General features: G+C 55.3%; 5 protein-coding genes across 5 annotated transcripts; 4 read left to right on the top strand and 1 right to left on the bottom strand.

Annotated features, from left to right (window-relative positions):
* Positions 1-1,007: 1,007 nt before the first annotated feature.
* Positions 1,008-2,546, top strand: CH63R_11513 (uncharacterized protein; the record flags this gene model as incomplete). Its single annotated transcript, XM_018306487.1, has 1 exon — positions 1,008-2,546. The coding sequence occupies one exon, from the start codon at positions 1,008-1,010 to the stop codon at positions 2,544-2,546; it is 1,539 nt and encodes a 512-aa protein (XP_018153328.1).
* Positions 2,547-3,428: 882 nt separating this feature from the next.
* Positions 3,429-3,939, top strand: CH63R_11512 (uncharacterized protein; the record flags this gene model as incomplete). The annotated part of the gene is made up of 2 exons (XM_018306486.1): positions 3,429-3,458; positions 3,532-3,939. The coding sequence occupies 2 exons, from the start codon at positions 3,429-3,431 to the stop codon at positions 3,937-3,939; spliced, it is 438 nt and encodes a 145-aa protein (XP_018153327.1).
* A 2,521-nt stretch (positions 3,940-6,460) lies between these two features.
* CH63R_11511 (uncharacterized protein) lies at positions 6,461-6,975 on the top strand (the record flags this gene model as incomplete). The annotated part of the gene is made up of 2 exons (XM_018306485.1): positions 6,461-6,728; positions 6,782-6,975. 2 exons carry the CDS (start codon positions 6,461-6,463, stop codon positions 6,973-6,975), a joined length of 462 nt encoding a protein of 153 aa, XP_018153326.1.
* Positions 6,976-8,031: 1,056 nt separating this feature from the next.
* On the bottom strand, positions 8,032-8,471 carry CH63R_11510 (uncharacterized protein; the record flags this gene model as incomplete). The annotated part of the gene is made up of 2 exons (XM_018306484.1): positions 8,032-8,322; positions 8,418-8,471. 2 exons carry the CDS (start codon positions 8,469-8,471, stop codon positions 8,032-8,034), a joined length of 345 nt encoding a protein of 114 aa, XP_018153325.1.
* A 2,509-nt stretch (positions 8,472-10,980) lies between these two features.
* CH63R_11509 (ABC transporter) lies at positions 10,981-14,833 on the top strand (the record flags this gene model as incomplete). The annotated part of the gene is made up of 5 exons (XM_018306483.1): positions 10,981-11,733; positions 11,803-13,214; positions 13,269-13,439; positions 13,532-13,859; positions 13,913-14,833. The coding sequence occupies 5 exons, from the start codon at positions 10,981-10,983 to the stop codon at positions 14,831-14,833; spliced, it is 3,585 nt and encodes a 1,194-aa protein (XP_018153324.1).
* Between the last annotated feature and the right edge of the window lie 545 nt (positions 14,834-15,378).

Here is a 15,378-nt window from a genome sequence, read left to right as displayed (position 1 = left end):
TGGAGCAGAGAATCAAGGTTCAGCACCTGGCTGGATAATCTTTGCCCTGGTCTGTTCTGTCAATAAGCGCATTGCAAAGGTGCCAATGGTATCTGCAAATTCATTGGGGGGAAAACTTAGACAAAAAAAAAAAGCAAACAAGTCGCTGTCTGCTACCTTGGGGTCTTGCTTTCCCCTGCCATCCCGCCCTGAATCTATGAAAGCTGCGTGCCAACAAAGCAAAGCTGGAATCTGCCGTATGTACTGTGTCTTCTACAGTGACATCAGCCTCCTACACAGTACAAGCATCCCCACCACTTCCAGCAGCAAACGGGCCCTTGATAGTCTCATTACTTCGCATCCTCGCAGCAGACACAGCCTTCTCAATGAGAGGTAAAAGCAAGTTCCAACTGTCGCCCCTTCCTATCGTCTTATTTCCTTCTACAGTTAGACAGTTAGATACCTCCTGCCTCACGTCTTGAACGACTGGCCAGGCAAGACTCGGCCTCCATGGCAGTTACCCCGCCATTCCACACCAATATCTGCAAAACATCAATCCCCTGGTCCCTTCTGAGCAGACGAGATTCTGCCGTCACCACCAAGGAGTCGCCCAGGAAAGGCAGTCAGGCGTACCTAGACTGCTACTTCCTCTCGTCATCGTGTCCCCCGGGGAAGCTACGGAGGTCAGTGGCGCAGACATTCGAGTCACGCTTCGGCTACTGAGTCACTCGCTACTCAGATCTGTGCCCTGACATCTCTTCATCAGCAAGCCGTGTCTCGTACATCATCGACCTTTTCAGTAAATCCCAGCATTCACAGACCATCCCTACTGCATCGTCACACCTACATATCTGTGGCGATCATTTTCTCGAGTTTTACCTTGCGTCCACGCGAGCTACGGATCAGGTTCCGAACTCGACAGCGACGCCGCGCGGCTCTTGTAGGTCGATGAACGAGCTCATCTTGAATCAGGCTAATGGTTCATAGAGAAAACAACTGATCCAATTGTCACTCCACCTCCGTCCACGATGGGAGGCTCCGCCTTTGCCTCGGGCGAGCATTCTCTCAATACCCCGCGAATGCCGCCCAAGATCTATGATCTTGTCAAGGCCAAGTGCATGTCAGCTTTGCGGGAACTCTACATCTGCGTGGCCAGTCCCATCGAGGGGCCCGAGAAGGAAGACTTCGGCGACATTGACATCCTCGTTACTTGGGAGAAGGCCGCATACCAGGGCAGACGCTGTGCGAAAACAACCCCAACAGCAGCGGCCAAGAACACCCACATCGACTCCGCCAAACGTGGCTTTGACGACTGGGGTGATGCAGGAACCGATGACGAAGAAGGACAGGAGCGCTCACCGAGCCACTCGCTCACGTCCCGCAACAACGCACGCGAGGCCATCCGAGCCGCCCTAGGAGCCGAGTACTTCATTTTCAACAAGGTCGGCGATCACTATGCCATTCCGTGGCCGTCCTGCGATGCCGACGGCAAAACAGACGAGGGTCTCAAGCGATACATCCAGGTCGACATCACCATCTGCAACTCGTTGCAGCAAATGCAATGGATCTTATTCAAGCACGCACACGGCGATCTTTGGAGCATCCTTGGAACCATCATCAAGCCCTACACTCTCACAGCCGACGGGCACGCCCTTTTCCTGCGAAACCCAGACATTGAAAAGTTTGACAAGTACAAAAGCAAGGCCAAGATCCGTCTGACGAGAGATCCGGCAGAGATTCTCCTGTTCCTTGGCATGGACGTTGCTAGATACTCGGAGCCTTTTGCATCCCGCCAAGAGATGTTCGAGTACGCCGCCAGTTGCCGTCTCTTCCGCATCTGGCCGGAAGAAGGCGACGAAGACTCGGGCCAGGCAGACTCGGCGTCCTCTCCTTTTTCTATGGAACCGGCCACACCGTCAACTGTACCAGACTACACATCGTCGCCAACATCGATAGAGCCAGTGACGCCAGCGACGACAATGGAACCGGATACTCCAGCGGTGTCAGAGCCGAAGCCCGAAGACGGCAGAGGAGAACCGGCCAAAAAGAAGCTGAAGGCTAAGGACAAGAAGCGATTGAAGACTCGGCCGGCATTCCGCCAGTGGCACGAAGAGTTCGTCCCTCGATGCCGAGCCGAGGGCCGCTTCTTTCGAGAAAAGACAACTTGGCTCAAGGTGACGGAGGAGGCCTTCGAACGCTTCGGTGTCATATCTTGGTACAAGCGCGTCCACCTCGACGTTGTCCGTTGCCGAAGTGAGGACAGGGTCGTGGCTGACATCCTCAAGACCATTGACGACGTTGTGCCCGCCGACCTTACCAACCCTAAGAGATGCCAGTTTCGTGGCGTCTTGAAGAAGGCTCTCAAGAAGATCATCCTTGAAGGGGACGAAAGCTTTGGGGTAGTACCCGAAAAAGAGCTCAGGGACGGACTGGGACTAATAATTAAAGACGAGGTCGACAAGTTCGTGAGCAAGAGCTGGGAGGAGGTTGGCAGAGCCGCCATGGCGAAGCACCAGCAGCGTTACGAGGAGCATTGCCGTGACACGGGCAAGGGGAAGAGTCAGTAGGGCGAGGGGAGCAGATCATTTGGATACAGAAGAGGACGGCCTCCTTCGCGGTGTCCCACAATCAAGATTTTCATCTTTAGCGCAGCCTGGCGAATCGAAGCTTAATATTCATTGTTTATTGCCCCGGATGGGTTTCAGTTTCTGCCGCTCCAGCCCAGTTCCCTGGACGTTGCCATCTTCAGTCGATATGAAGCCAAGTTGATTATGAGCAAGCTTCAGGCTGTTACTCTTACCCTGAGGTGTGATGCTTGAATGAGCCAATTTTGACCTTAGTAATGATGACTTGATGCCTCCCTGAACTAGCCCTCAGAGATAAGAGGCCATCAGAAAGGAAGCTCATCCGTTCACTCATATGCCACAATCCCTCCTTATTGTTGTTTTCAGGTGAAGTTCGACCCCATCGTCAGGACGAAAGATTCACGTAATCATACCTCTTCCCTCGTCTCAACCGCCTGACCTTCATCCACCACCTAATCCGTGACTCAATAGCTCAACGGGGGGTGAGTTGCCATGGAAGACCAGACGGCATAATCACGGATGGGCATTTCTTTCACATCTCTTTCCGCCTCCTGCTGCAATTGCCCTAGGATTATTCTTTTCCTTTCCTCGGAACTTCCGTCTCTTTCTTGACGTCTCCGTCCGAATCCAGCTTTCAGACAAGAGGTCCGATTCTCTCTCCGTTGTTCCATCCCTTGATTCATCCAACTCACACAAGCGACGATTTCTCTGGCCTGCCCACGAGAACCAGAAACTTCTCTTCAACCAAAGGTGAGCCCCCCACCCACCTGTCTGAAGGCTTTCTCGCCGTCCCCTCGTCCTGCCAGACTCGAAGTTTCCGAGGAAGCTAAATATAGACAATTGCATCAAAGAACGTCAGGAACCATGTCTCGCGGACCGGCCTACGACGCCAAGGTACGCAGATCCAGCCAACTCCCCCCTTCTATCCCCCTTTCCGTTTAAATCCAGCAACCGACAAGAGCAACAGGACAACGGCAATGCCTCCGATGAGGAAGAGGAGGAGCGCGGCCGCGCCCGCCTCCGCGCCGACGAGGCCCTGGCCTTTGCCGTTGCTCTCGCCGAGCAGCAGCGACATCAACACGAGCAGGACCAGCATCAGCATCATCACCAGCCCCCCGTGACCCCGACCGTCCAACCCATGGCCCCCTTCGGCCATCTCCCCCTGGGCTCTGACCGCGGCCGAGCCCTCGCCGCCTCCGCCAACAACCGCTCCCGGTCTCGCAGCGCCGCGCCTTCCCTCCCGATCCCGATCCCGGGCGCCGCAGGAAGCCGCCGTGCCGCCTTCCGCGAAGCCGAGGCCGCCAGACGAGCCGCCGCCGAGGACGACAGCGGCACCGACAGCGGAGACGGATCCCCAACCGGCCGGTTCCCATAGGAGGGCCCTCGCCGCTGGACCGTCTCCAACGTCTCGCGCGCCGGGGGATACTCTCCTGCGGAGCTGAGCGCGCAGGCCACTCGCCTGCACCGTGGCATCGGCGTAGGACAGTCCTGGCTCGTAAGTAAGCCCCCCCTCTCTCTCTCTCTCACCTTCCTCGATTCCTTCCTCTTCCCTTGAACTCCACCATTTGCTCCGTCCCAAAAGTACTCGCCTGCTGATACGTCGTTGTCGACCACGGCACAGGACCCCGCCGGCCGCCTCCGTCAACTACCTGCGGGCACGCGTCTCCCGCCGCCACCGCCTCTCACCGAGGAGCAGCTCGAGAGGGCCCGGACCCTCGGGGCCCAGCCGCTGCCACCGTACCCTCGCCGCTCGCCATCCCCGGCCTCCCGGCCCGTGTACGGTCCCATGACGCACGCAGAATACATGCGGGGCGTGGTGGAGCGAGCCGAGGAGTATCGCGCCTTCTAGATCGATGGAAGAGGCGAAGCTCTCTTCGCGAGAGGGCCTCCTGGACTTTATATACTACGTCTCGGATCGTTTTGGGGGTCCGCGTTGGGAATCATCTTGGAAGGGGCAAAGCGGTAGAGGTGCTATAAAGAGGCCTCTACCCTACTAGGGGTGGTGTGCAGGTCAATGGGGGGGGGGGGACTGCGGCTGCTCCGAGCAGCAATTGGAGATTGGTTTTCCCCTTGTTTCTGTTTCTCTCGTCTCGCAAACCTCGATTCGGCAATATCCACGGGCGGGGAGAGACTTCAACGCCGCGCGAAATGCCGTGAGGTACCTGCTCCGAGTAGAACTAGACAGAGTCCTTTGGCTTCATCTTTCGCGAACAGTGACATAGCTGCTTTGATAGCTCAGTCACAATCTGCTTCGTCCGTTGATGAACAGTGAATCGTGGTAAGTGTGTCTCCATCAATCAACCGATCGACTGATGCTTTCCAGCCCTCGACCATCGCATCAAACTCATTCCAGACTTTCACCTCGCAGGCATTGCTGTGTAACTCGCCAAGCATGGTGTCGACCCCTCGTTAAAAGGGTGCCGCTGCCAATCCCCCGCCAAAGTCAACGCCGTCGTAGCGAAAGCCCTTTTTCTCCTGTCGGAATGCGTTGTTCGAGATGAGGTGAGCAGCGAACTGTGAAGACGCCATCATGGCTCGCCCGCTAGGCTACAGCATTGCAACCAAGCCATCGAATTCCCTCCCATCCGGCAGCGCTGGGAATGGTCTGCGATATTGCGAGCTTGCATTTGTCCAAGCAGTTGGGCGATTGTCTCGTACTGCTCGATATCAACATCAGATTCGAGAATGTGTGAAGCCTTGGATCACCCACTCCCGGTGAGGAATGCCACTCCAAGCCTCTCCAACGCTTTGGATTCTTCGAATTCTTCAACTTGATCACGAGACCCCCCGCTGGAATCCCGGCTCCGAGATGGCCAACCTCTGGTCGCATGCCTTGGTGCGACTCTGGCATGTGGTGTCTTAAACATGAGCGACCTAGTTGATCCATCAGCCCTAGGAAAGGGGACGGGTGGCCACCCATCACCAGAAGGTCGGGTCCACGCAAACGAGTCCCCGCCCTCTCACTCTACGATCGGGAACTACATTGGAGGTAGGCAGAGAAAAAGGGTCAGTCCATCCATCCATTGTGGGCGACGATGGCGGATCCACCAGGTATGGCATCCAGGCCAACATGACAACCCCCAAGCCCTGAGCCGTTTATCCACCACAGGCCGCTTGCCCGGCTAGCTCAATCGGTAGAGCGTGAGACTCTTAATCTCAAGGTTGTGGGTTCGACCCGTAAGCTCTAGTCTGATGCGCCATTCATGTGATCGTAACCACTAACATCATCTAGCCACGTCGGGCTCAATTCCCGTCAGCGATTGACGCATTCATCTTCTTGCTTTCTTGCTATTTCTTTCCTTTTTGCATGTCGTGACGCGCACTTGTGCGACCCACCAGAGCGTTAGGAAATGAGTGAATGGGTGGGTAGGTGGATAAGTCGGAGCTGTGCGAGCTCTAAACCGGAGCCGAGACACGGCCGGCTTGCGACCACGGCGAAGAAAGGTACGGTACCCGGCAGGGTTGAGAGAAAGAGGGAGGCAGATGCGATGCCGCTCGATATCGATTTTCAACATCTGCATGGCGACGGTGGTGATGCTCCGGTCAAAAAGCAATAACAAGCCGAAGGGGACAAGGATTATTTCCACGTTCGTCCCGAGCACATCCATTTCCGACACGATCCATTCGCAATGCAAGCGTCGGCCGATACGAACATTCATACAACCTCGGCCAGGCCCGAGGCCGAGCAGAGAGGATGAAGAGGCCCTGGGAGAAGAGGGTCAGATTGGGCTCATCAAACCCCGGGGGGACCGCCAGCGAGCCAAGGTGTAACAGGATGCCCTTGCAACCAAGCTAGGGGCGCGGTATATTGCTTTTCATGCCACTGATGGCTGAGATCAAAAGCGGTGAGACAGGTGAGATTCGACGGCTAGGGTGGTGGTGGCCAGGCCCTGACCATGGATTGGCGTGCCTCTCTTCTTGGCAGCGCAACCACAAGAGAGAAGGAGGAAAAGCAAGCCCAAAGCCAGCCGCAACGGGTCTTTCTTTTCCTGATCCCCTATCCTTTCCAGACGGTTGTTCTGCTCCCCAGTGAGCGCCCCCGCGGCAGCCGTTTCTTGCTGACATCGGGAGGCTGGAAGCCACCCCCGGAAGGGAAGAGAAATGGGTTCATTTCAGGCTTTGAAAAGCTACGAGTTCCAATAACCCTGCGTGTGGTTTTAATCGGTATGGCGCCTACTGTCAATCAAAACGCGCCATCAATGGACTCAACTTCAGAGGCTCGGGAGCGGCTCAAATGTTTCAGAGCAGCGGTCAGGCTGCGACCACCCAACCGAACGGTTTGCGAAGCAAGGTGCTGCCTGCGAGGTCTCGACTCTGGCCGCCCATTCCTCTGCCGGTTCGGGACCTCAAGGTGACGACGGGAGAGCTGTGGACCATGGACGAGGTTGAGATCGAGTGCCTTGCATGCTAATTTTGCAACAGGGATATGCCGTGCCTCGCCCCGCCGCCGGAGCTGCAGCTTGTCGTCCCGCGGCTCGATTAGTGTTTGCCAGCATCGAGCTGAGAAGCAAGTGAGAAGCAAACCATTGACTGCCTGCTCTTCTTGGGTTCCGAATCAGCCTCCAATCGGGCTGTCGGTACATGTGGGAAGATGCACAACCCCCTGGAAGAGGGTAGGTATACCGGCAGCGGGAGTGGGCCCAAGACTCAAGGGCGATGATATCTGCAAGTCGGCAGCGATGAGGCGTCAGGTCGTTGTGAGAAGTTGCACGCGCATCTAGAGAAACGCTGAGACTTGGTCAGCCAGTCAAAGGTTACCAATCGACTGGTACAAAGTCGTACTCCATTCCTGCTCACGGGAACACACTTTTGTGCTGGGGACACGTCGCAACGGGCTGTACGTACGGAGTACACCTTAGACACTGTCTCAGTCCGGTTGAAGGTGTAGGTGTGTGCCGCGCATATGCAGGCTGCACGCACGTACGTCCATGATCCAGCGGGGGATCTTGGGAGCCTGAGAACTTCGGGTCTTGATTCGACTGGGGTTCTCCGCCACGGCGATTTCGAGATTTCAAGTGTGGTGCCATTCGTCTGGAGCATCAGGCGCCGCTTCCCCCATGATTCATCCTATCTCAACACACTGGTGTGCCTCGCCAAGTCTCCTGCAACCACCACACTGCTCATACCTCACTGAGCCAACATGAGGTAAGGCATAGGTAGGCAGCCTTGTGAATCAAAACACAGCACCACATACACACACACACACACACCCCAAAAGAAGGAATTCGTATCGTTCTCGCGGCGAGACCAATGGTATTTTTCTGCATGCAAGCATCGACCTTCTGATACCCCAGGCCCCGTCGGCCTGAGCGATGTCCGATGAGGGCTTGAAAGCAGCCACATAGCGGCTCGATAGTGCGTATGTAAGACGCAGTCATGGATGTCGGTGCCCATCGCGCGTTCCGTGTTGGGTTCGCCAGTCGCAAAACTCGCGTCGTCTCGTGATTGGAATACGGTGGACCTTGACTCAGGAGTGCGCCTTGTACAAGTGACGATGGTACTGATGTCGGATGACTCCCAGATTTCCCGAGGCAGAATATGAAGTTGTTGATTTGGTTTTAAGCCCCCCCCCCCGCCGTCTCCCGTTTGTGCGAAATGACGACAAGCTGCACCGCGGCACCTCTCTCACGCCCCTACGCATACCCAAGCACACTCGCGACATTCTGTGACTTCGGCTTTGTGCCAGACTGTCAGCCAGTCTCGCTGTCGCATCGTTCTTCGATCGTTCGCTCGCTTGGGTTCGGGTTTCGCAGTATTCCTCCGCCCGTGTAAGAGAAATGAACAGAACAGAACAGGATAGGACAGGGCAGGGCAGGGCATGGCAAGGTGTCCAAAGTTGGACAAACAACCTACAGGGGCAATTGAGAGCTTGGTGTACCGTGTATCCACCCCTTTCTGACGGTCCATTTCCATTCCAGGCTGGTGACAAGATCCGGAACCTTGATGGATATCTGAGTCAGGACAGAAACCTCAACAGTCGATCGAAATATTTCCCGTCATTGTCGAGTTTGTTGCACGCAAACTGATGTGTTCCTCCTCCCGGCTTTGTCTCCATATCAGCAAGCAAACTGTACCAGGTACCAGTGACCAGGGCAAACCGCGGCAGCGAAGCAACCAACCAGTCGCCATCCGGACGACCAAGAACAACTTGGAGGAGACGCACCTACAACGGCAGCCCTCGACTGAAAGCTCTAGAACCCCCAGTAGGAATCGCGAACTGCTACTACCTTCCAACTTAAGCATCTCGTCTGCGAAGGTCACGACAGGCTACTCTTGTGTTGGTAGTCGTTCCACAGCTTGGGTGTCACGATCATCGTACCTCGGGACATTTTTGGGTGACACCCTTCGTTGTCACTGCTGTGCCGTATCTCAGCTCGCTGAAGCAACACCATCTTGAGCACTTGACCGATTGAGGGGATGATGATGTAGACTTTAGTCACAGCTGACTTGAATGCGGTTGTCCAACGGTTGATCAGTCATCTGTGCTCGAACGTGGGAGAGAAATTGTCAGTCTTCAGTGAAAGAAAGGTTGGCTGGCAAACTGAAAGACTGCCGACCGTCCTCTTCGTCCGGATTTTGCCATGGCCAGTTATCTCTAGGTTTGAGTTTGAGGCCAGGCAAGGAAAGGTACAGAAACGCAGGGCGAGACGAGACTAGGGAGACGAACGGAGTTCTCGCAGATTGCGGAACCGGAGAGTTGAGACGCTTCCTCCCTGCCATCCCGGGTTCTTGTGGGCTTGGTAGGCGTATGCGTATGTGTGCGTGTGTATGTGTGTGTCCGGCCTTGTGTTGGCGGGTATTACACACGAGGGACAGGCGCTCGATTTCGGCCAGTGCCGCACGCAGCAGTGCAGTGCAGTGCAGTGCAGCAACACCAGGGCCAACCAACGCAGGGCGAGCGGCAAGTAAGGTAGACAAGATACGGTTGGGGTTGACGCCATTTCCCATTTGCCATTTCCCGGCACTGCGCGACCAGTACCAATGCATTTCGGGCTTGAATTTTCGACAGTCGCAGAGTCGCAGGGAGGAGGCGCGACAGCGACCGGTTCCCTTCCTGCCGATTTCCCCCCTCTGTCTTATTCCCCTTTGCCCCCTTCCCTCTGTTCTTTCCCGCTTTCCACGCCTTCCCTGTCCGTGTTACTCGATCCCACCTGCCAGGAAAAGTACCCCGTACCTTCCGTCCCTGCTACTCACCGTACTCCGTTCGTTCCGTGCCTTCCTCGTCATCGCCAGACCAGATCGGGAAGTGGATTAAAATGCAACAACTAGCTGCCTGCCCAAAGTACCTAAAGGAACGGGAAAGAGAGAAAGAGACATAAGGCAATCTGTGGAAAGAGCTTACACATCTACACTCACACCCATCCTGCACCTCCATTTTTCTGAGACGTTCCTTACCCGTTCATCCTCACGTTCCTTCCGCTCAGGCTTGTATTCTCTCTCCCCTCCTTCCCCTTCCCCTGTGCATTGCATTGACTCGGCACGCGCATATTGCTTTGCATAGGTAGGTAGGTACGGAAGGTAGAGGAGCTTTATCTGTCTGCCTGCCTCTCGTCCCGCCCTCTTCCCACCCACTCTTCTCAACAGAAGGGCCAGAATACCCAAGTACCTGGACGGCTCTTTCATTGATTGCTACCTAGGTACCCTAACTAATCACTATTCCCTCTCCCTCGCTTCACTATTCTCTTCCCCCTTGTCGCCTTGCCGTCCCCTGACACTCCGGGCCCGGTGCCCTGCCTTACTTTACTGGAAGCTCTTCCCTCTCATCTTGTCGTTCGATGTCAGTTTCTTTCATTTCTTCACCGTGAGTTGCCTTTCTAGAGGCAGGCAGAGAGAGTGTGTCACGTCACCGTTGTCTCCTGGTACCTGGTCGCCGGTCCTGCACAGATCGTCTTACATCGCGCGGACATCACCCATCCCAGCTGTCACTCAACGCAAACTTCAACCGCTGGCAGCAACCAACCATCAAAACTCGCCTCTCGCTTCCCGCTTCTGCCCGCTCAGTTCCACGTCCGTTCGGCGTCTCTTCCCATCGGTATCCTTGCTACCCGCTCGCAAACCGTAGGGGAAACTTGGGGAAGGAAACGAAACAGAAAACATCCCCAACATCCCCCGGCAGGCAGCCCTTCCCGTCTTCCCCGGCGTGCGCCCGTCCCTGCTTCGGCCTGAGAACATCGGATCCTCCCATCCAGCTCCCTCTTCCATCCCTGACCTGAGCTGTGACCATATCCTCTCTCTCGCCTTTACCCATCGTCATCGAATCCCTTTCGATTCTCACATCCTCATCGACTGTCATTTGCCGGACCCTTTGCCTCTCGTTTCTCAATTGTCGGTAATCCCTCAACTCGCAAATCCAAACGTCCAATCGCCCCAAGCACTCTCCGGCCTGTTCTCTACATCCTCGCCATCAACCGCCACAATGGCATCCCTTGAAGAGCTTCTAGATGGCCTTCACTACCTCTATCCGGCCCTGGCTTTCACCTACTTTGTCGTCGCTTCTGTCATTGCGGTCTGCACTCTGCAGACCCTCCGGGCTGCCAACAGCCCAGGAAAGGAGTTCATCCCTCGCTCGTGGATTCTCAACCTCTTCGTCGCCTTCGTCTTGACCTACGTCGCTCAGCTTGTCATCATTGCCATTGAATCCATCCTGCTGAAGGAATGGATTGGCCAGGAGCATCAAGTTATCGGCCTGCTCTCCTGCGTTCTCGTCTTCGGTACACAACTCGCTTTCCTCTCTGACACATTACACCCGGTGTGGACACCGTACTGGGGATCATGGCTCATCTCCCTGACGTTCGAGCCCATGATCGCCGTTCCCGACTTGATTCTCCGACGATCCAGCACATTTGATCACTGCCGCATCGGCCACCTCGTCTTCGCTGGTTTGCGCTACTACCTGCTTCTTACCATCTTCTCAGTCTATGTCGTTCAGCGCATTCGGGCCAGTCAGGAGGAGGCTTCGGACGAAGAGCGGCAGTCTCTCCTCGGACAAGATGACCCAAAGTCACGATTGAGCAGCTCTGGAAACGGCAGCCAGAGTTCTGGCTCAGGGTATGGGACCAACGACCCGCCCGAGTCGTACTGGGCAGAGCGCCAGCGAAAGGCCCAAGAGGAGATGGAGAAGCGGCTTCAGGAAGAGGGCAACTGGCTTACGTATATCAAGGGTTTCACGGTAAGTCTTCGGCATTGGCCACCACCTTTATGACGACTGGTTCGTGAGCCACGACTGACTTTGCTCTAGATCCTATTTCCCTACATTTGGCCCGTCGGTCAAAAGTCTCTGCAGCTCCGTCTAGCTCTCGTCGGCCTTTGTCTGCTTGCTGGTAATGCTCTCAACCTGCTGATTCCTCGCCAATTCGGTATCATTGTCGACGAGCTCAAGGATCGGGACTTCAGCGGGGCTTGGATCGGTGTAGCCATCTACGGCCTGCTAAGAATTGCTGCCTCCGATGCCGGTATCGAGTTCTTGCGCGAATGGCTGTACCTCCCTCTCGAAGTCTACGCCGACGGCGCCTTGAGCACGGCTGCATACCGACACATCCTGAATCTGTCTGCCGACTTCCATGACTCCAAGAGCACGTCCGACATAAGCTTGGCCATGTACGGGGGATCCAGCATTTCCGACCTCTTGGAGTCCATCTGCTTCCAGGCCTTGCCCATGTTGATCGACCTTATTGTCGCCGTTGTGTACCTGTCAGTCATTTTGGGACCCTACGAAGGCCTCATCACCATTGCGACAAGTACTCTTTTCCTCTTCATCGCCACGAAAATGATCGCAGTGATGAAGGAGCGCCGTCGAGCCCACGTCAATGCCCAGTACGCTGAGCACTACGTACGCCAGACTGGGATTACCGGATGGCACACTGTCGCGTCCTTTAATCAGACAACATACGAGGATGTCCGCTACTCAAACGCCATCCACACCCGCATCAACTGGACCAAGCGTGTTCGTCTCGGATGGTTCACGGCACAAGCGTTCCAGTCACTCGTTCTCCTTTGCGGTCTCTTGGCCGGTGCCATCTTGGCGGTCTACAGGATCAAGAGCAGCAAGGCTACACCCGGTGACTTGACGATGCTCTTGATGTACTGGGCCCAGCTCACCTCACCGCTGCGCTTTATGGCCAGTCTTGGCAAGAAAATCGGAAGTGACCTCATCGATGCAGAACGGCTGTTGGACATCATGAAGAAACAGCCTACCATTGTCAACAAGAAGGGCGCACGAGCTCTCAAGCTTGTCGGCGGCAATGTCGAGTTTACCGACGTTAGCTTCACCTACGACAACAAGAAGAAGATCATCAACGGTATCACTCTTTCCGTCCCTGGCGGCCAGACGGTGGCCTTTGTTGGCGCTACCGGTGCCGGCAAGTCCACCATGTTGAAGCTGCTCAACCGTTTCTACGACGCCAGCGAAGGATCCATCCTCATTGATGGCCAAGACGTCCGTGATGTGGACTTGCACAGCTTGCGCGACCGGATTGGCTTGGTACCGCAGAATCCGGTTCTTTTCGACGACACCATCATCAGCAATATCCGCTACGCAAGAATCACGGCCTCGGATGACGAAGTTTTTGAGGCCTGCAAAGCGGCTTGCATTCATGATAAGATCTTGACTTTCACAGATGGCTACAACACCCGGGTTGGCGAGCGAGGAATGTGAGTGGCTCTCGGTCCCCAACGAAGCTGGCCCATCCAACTGACCGGGTTTAGTAAACTTTCCGGCGGCGAACTCCAGCGTGTCGCAATTGCTCGCGCTATTCTCAAGCAGCCCGAAATTGTCCTTCTTGATGAGGCGACGAGCTCTGTAGACACTGACACTGAACAAAAGATCCAGCAGTCGTTTATGCAACTTTGCAAGGGACGGACAACTTTTATCGTTGCGTAAGTCTCGACTCTTTGCTCGCTGCGTCAATGGCTTTTTTGGCCTCGTGATGCTGGTGGGGGAACTGCGGACCTGCAGCTAATGGAAGCAGGCACCGACTGTCGACAATCATGAACGCCGATCGGATTGTCGTCATTGAAGACGGTGAAGTCGTCGAGCAGGGTAATCATGCTGACCTCGTCACGGCCAACGGCCGATACGCCGACTTGTGGTCCAAGCAGACGTTCCTCAAGCCCAAAGACGACGACTCCGCCGACGGCAAGAAGCCGACTGCAACGAATGGCGACCCCAAGCCAAATGGCACCTCCAAGGGCAACAGCGCATCCGTCGTGCAGGCCGACCAAGATTCGCAGTCCGCATCGACCGATACGGGCAAGGGTAGCGAGGGTGTCCAAACTCCCAGTAACCACAAGAAAGAGGTAGAGTCGGCTGAAGATTCATCTTTGGCAGATTCTGACCACTGATTGTGTAGGGATCACGACTTAACCCTGTTGCGCCCGAGTTCACGCCCAAGTCTCTAGCCCTCGCGAACGCTGCGGTTTCGACTCCCAACCGTCACAACGTCCCAAAGCTGGCGACGCCGGCTGTCTCGCTCATCCGCAAACCCGCCAAACAAGCTCTAAACTGGGCCAGCGCTACTTCATCATCGGACGACGAGGATTTCCAGATCCCCGTCGAAGCATCTCCCACAAAAGCTGCTGAAAGAGTTCCTCGGTCAACTCTCGGCTCAGGCGTAGTCTCTTGCACGCAAAAAATATCTTCACCCGGCACGCTGTCTCGAGTTTTGGAGACCGGGGCCGCCAGCCAGGTCTTTGATGCGGTGGAGTCGGATAACGAGTCTGTCCACACCGTCATCAAGGTTGAGGTTCCTCGGTTCAGAACTCCCCATGCCACCGCACGGCGTTTCAACGCAAAAAGCGACTCAATTGGATTGCCGGTGGATGACTCCGAGGACGGAAGCGATGATTCCGAAGAATCGACACCCGTAGCGATAGGAAAGGAAGCAGAGCGCAAGCAGGAGCTTCGCCATGTTTCTGCCCCGGTTCTGAAAGTACAAGTCGTCGCCCAAGGACAGGAGAATGCGGTGCCTCCTACAACCATCATTGCTTCAACGATGTCAACAAACGAAAAGCCATCCGGGCCCACACCTCGCGCGACGGCCGGACCTGTCTCAATTCCATCGGCCCCTTCTCCACTCAAGGAGAATATATCACCAAAGCCTCTAGGCCCTTTGCCTGCCTCCGGATCGCAGCAATCCAACCAGCACAGGGGCAGGGGAAGGTCTAATCGCGGCAAAAACCGTGGACGTGGCCGCCATGCCAATGCCAGGACTTCAAACGTTCGAGGTGCTGCCAGCGCTAAGACTCCAGTCAACAACAATCATCACGTCTAATCTTTTCTTCCCCTTTTCCCTTTGTTTTCTTATCGTAGCCCTCCAATCACTACATTTTCTCTTTGTTCGGGTCATGGTCCAGGTCCTCTGTATCATCACTGTGTACTATTACTATCTCACTCGGTGGCGCTCATGTAGCCACTCCTTGTGGTATTATCTAGAGAGTGAGCCTGCGCAAGCTGGCGTAAGGAGGGAAAAGAGACGGCGAAGCATCTCTTTTCATGAAGAAACGGCCTGTCATATCAACAGAAAGCAAAAAAACGGATAGCTCGGTTTTCATTAGACTCAATGGGGTGGATCAGAAAAGAGACTGACAAAGTCTCACAGCTCTTAGATTAGACAGGATGTACGGATACCGGTGGCCGGGTTACCTGATAAAAAGCCTGAGTTTAGCCACAAAAAAAAGTTCGACAAATTGGTAATCGTCTGCATTTTCGTCGCGCTCTGCTTGACACTGACAAAGGATATTCTATTTGATGCATCGGCATCTATCATATCTCGACGTAGGTCGAGTCTCGTAATCCGCTGGTGAGTATTTGTCCACC

Source organism: Colletotrichum higginsianum, chromosome 8 (assembly GCF_001672515.1).
Source record: "Colletotrichum higginsianum IMI 349063 chromosome 8, whole genome shotgun sequence".
NCBI classification, from domain to species: Eukaryota; Fungi; Ascomycota; class Sordariomycetes; order Glomerellales; family Glomerellaceae; genus Colletotrichum; species Colletotrichum higginsianum.
Note: the sequence above shows the minus strand (reverse complement) of the source record. Positions and strands in the feature narration are given on the sequence as shown.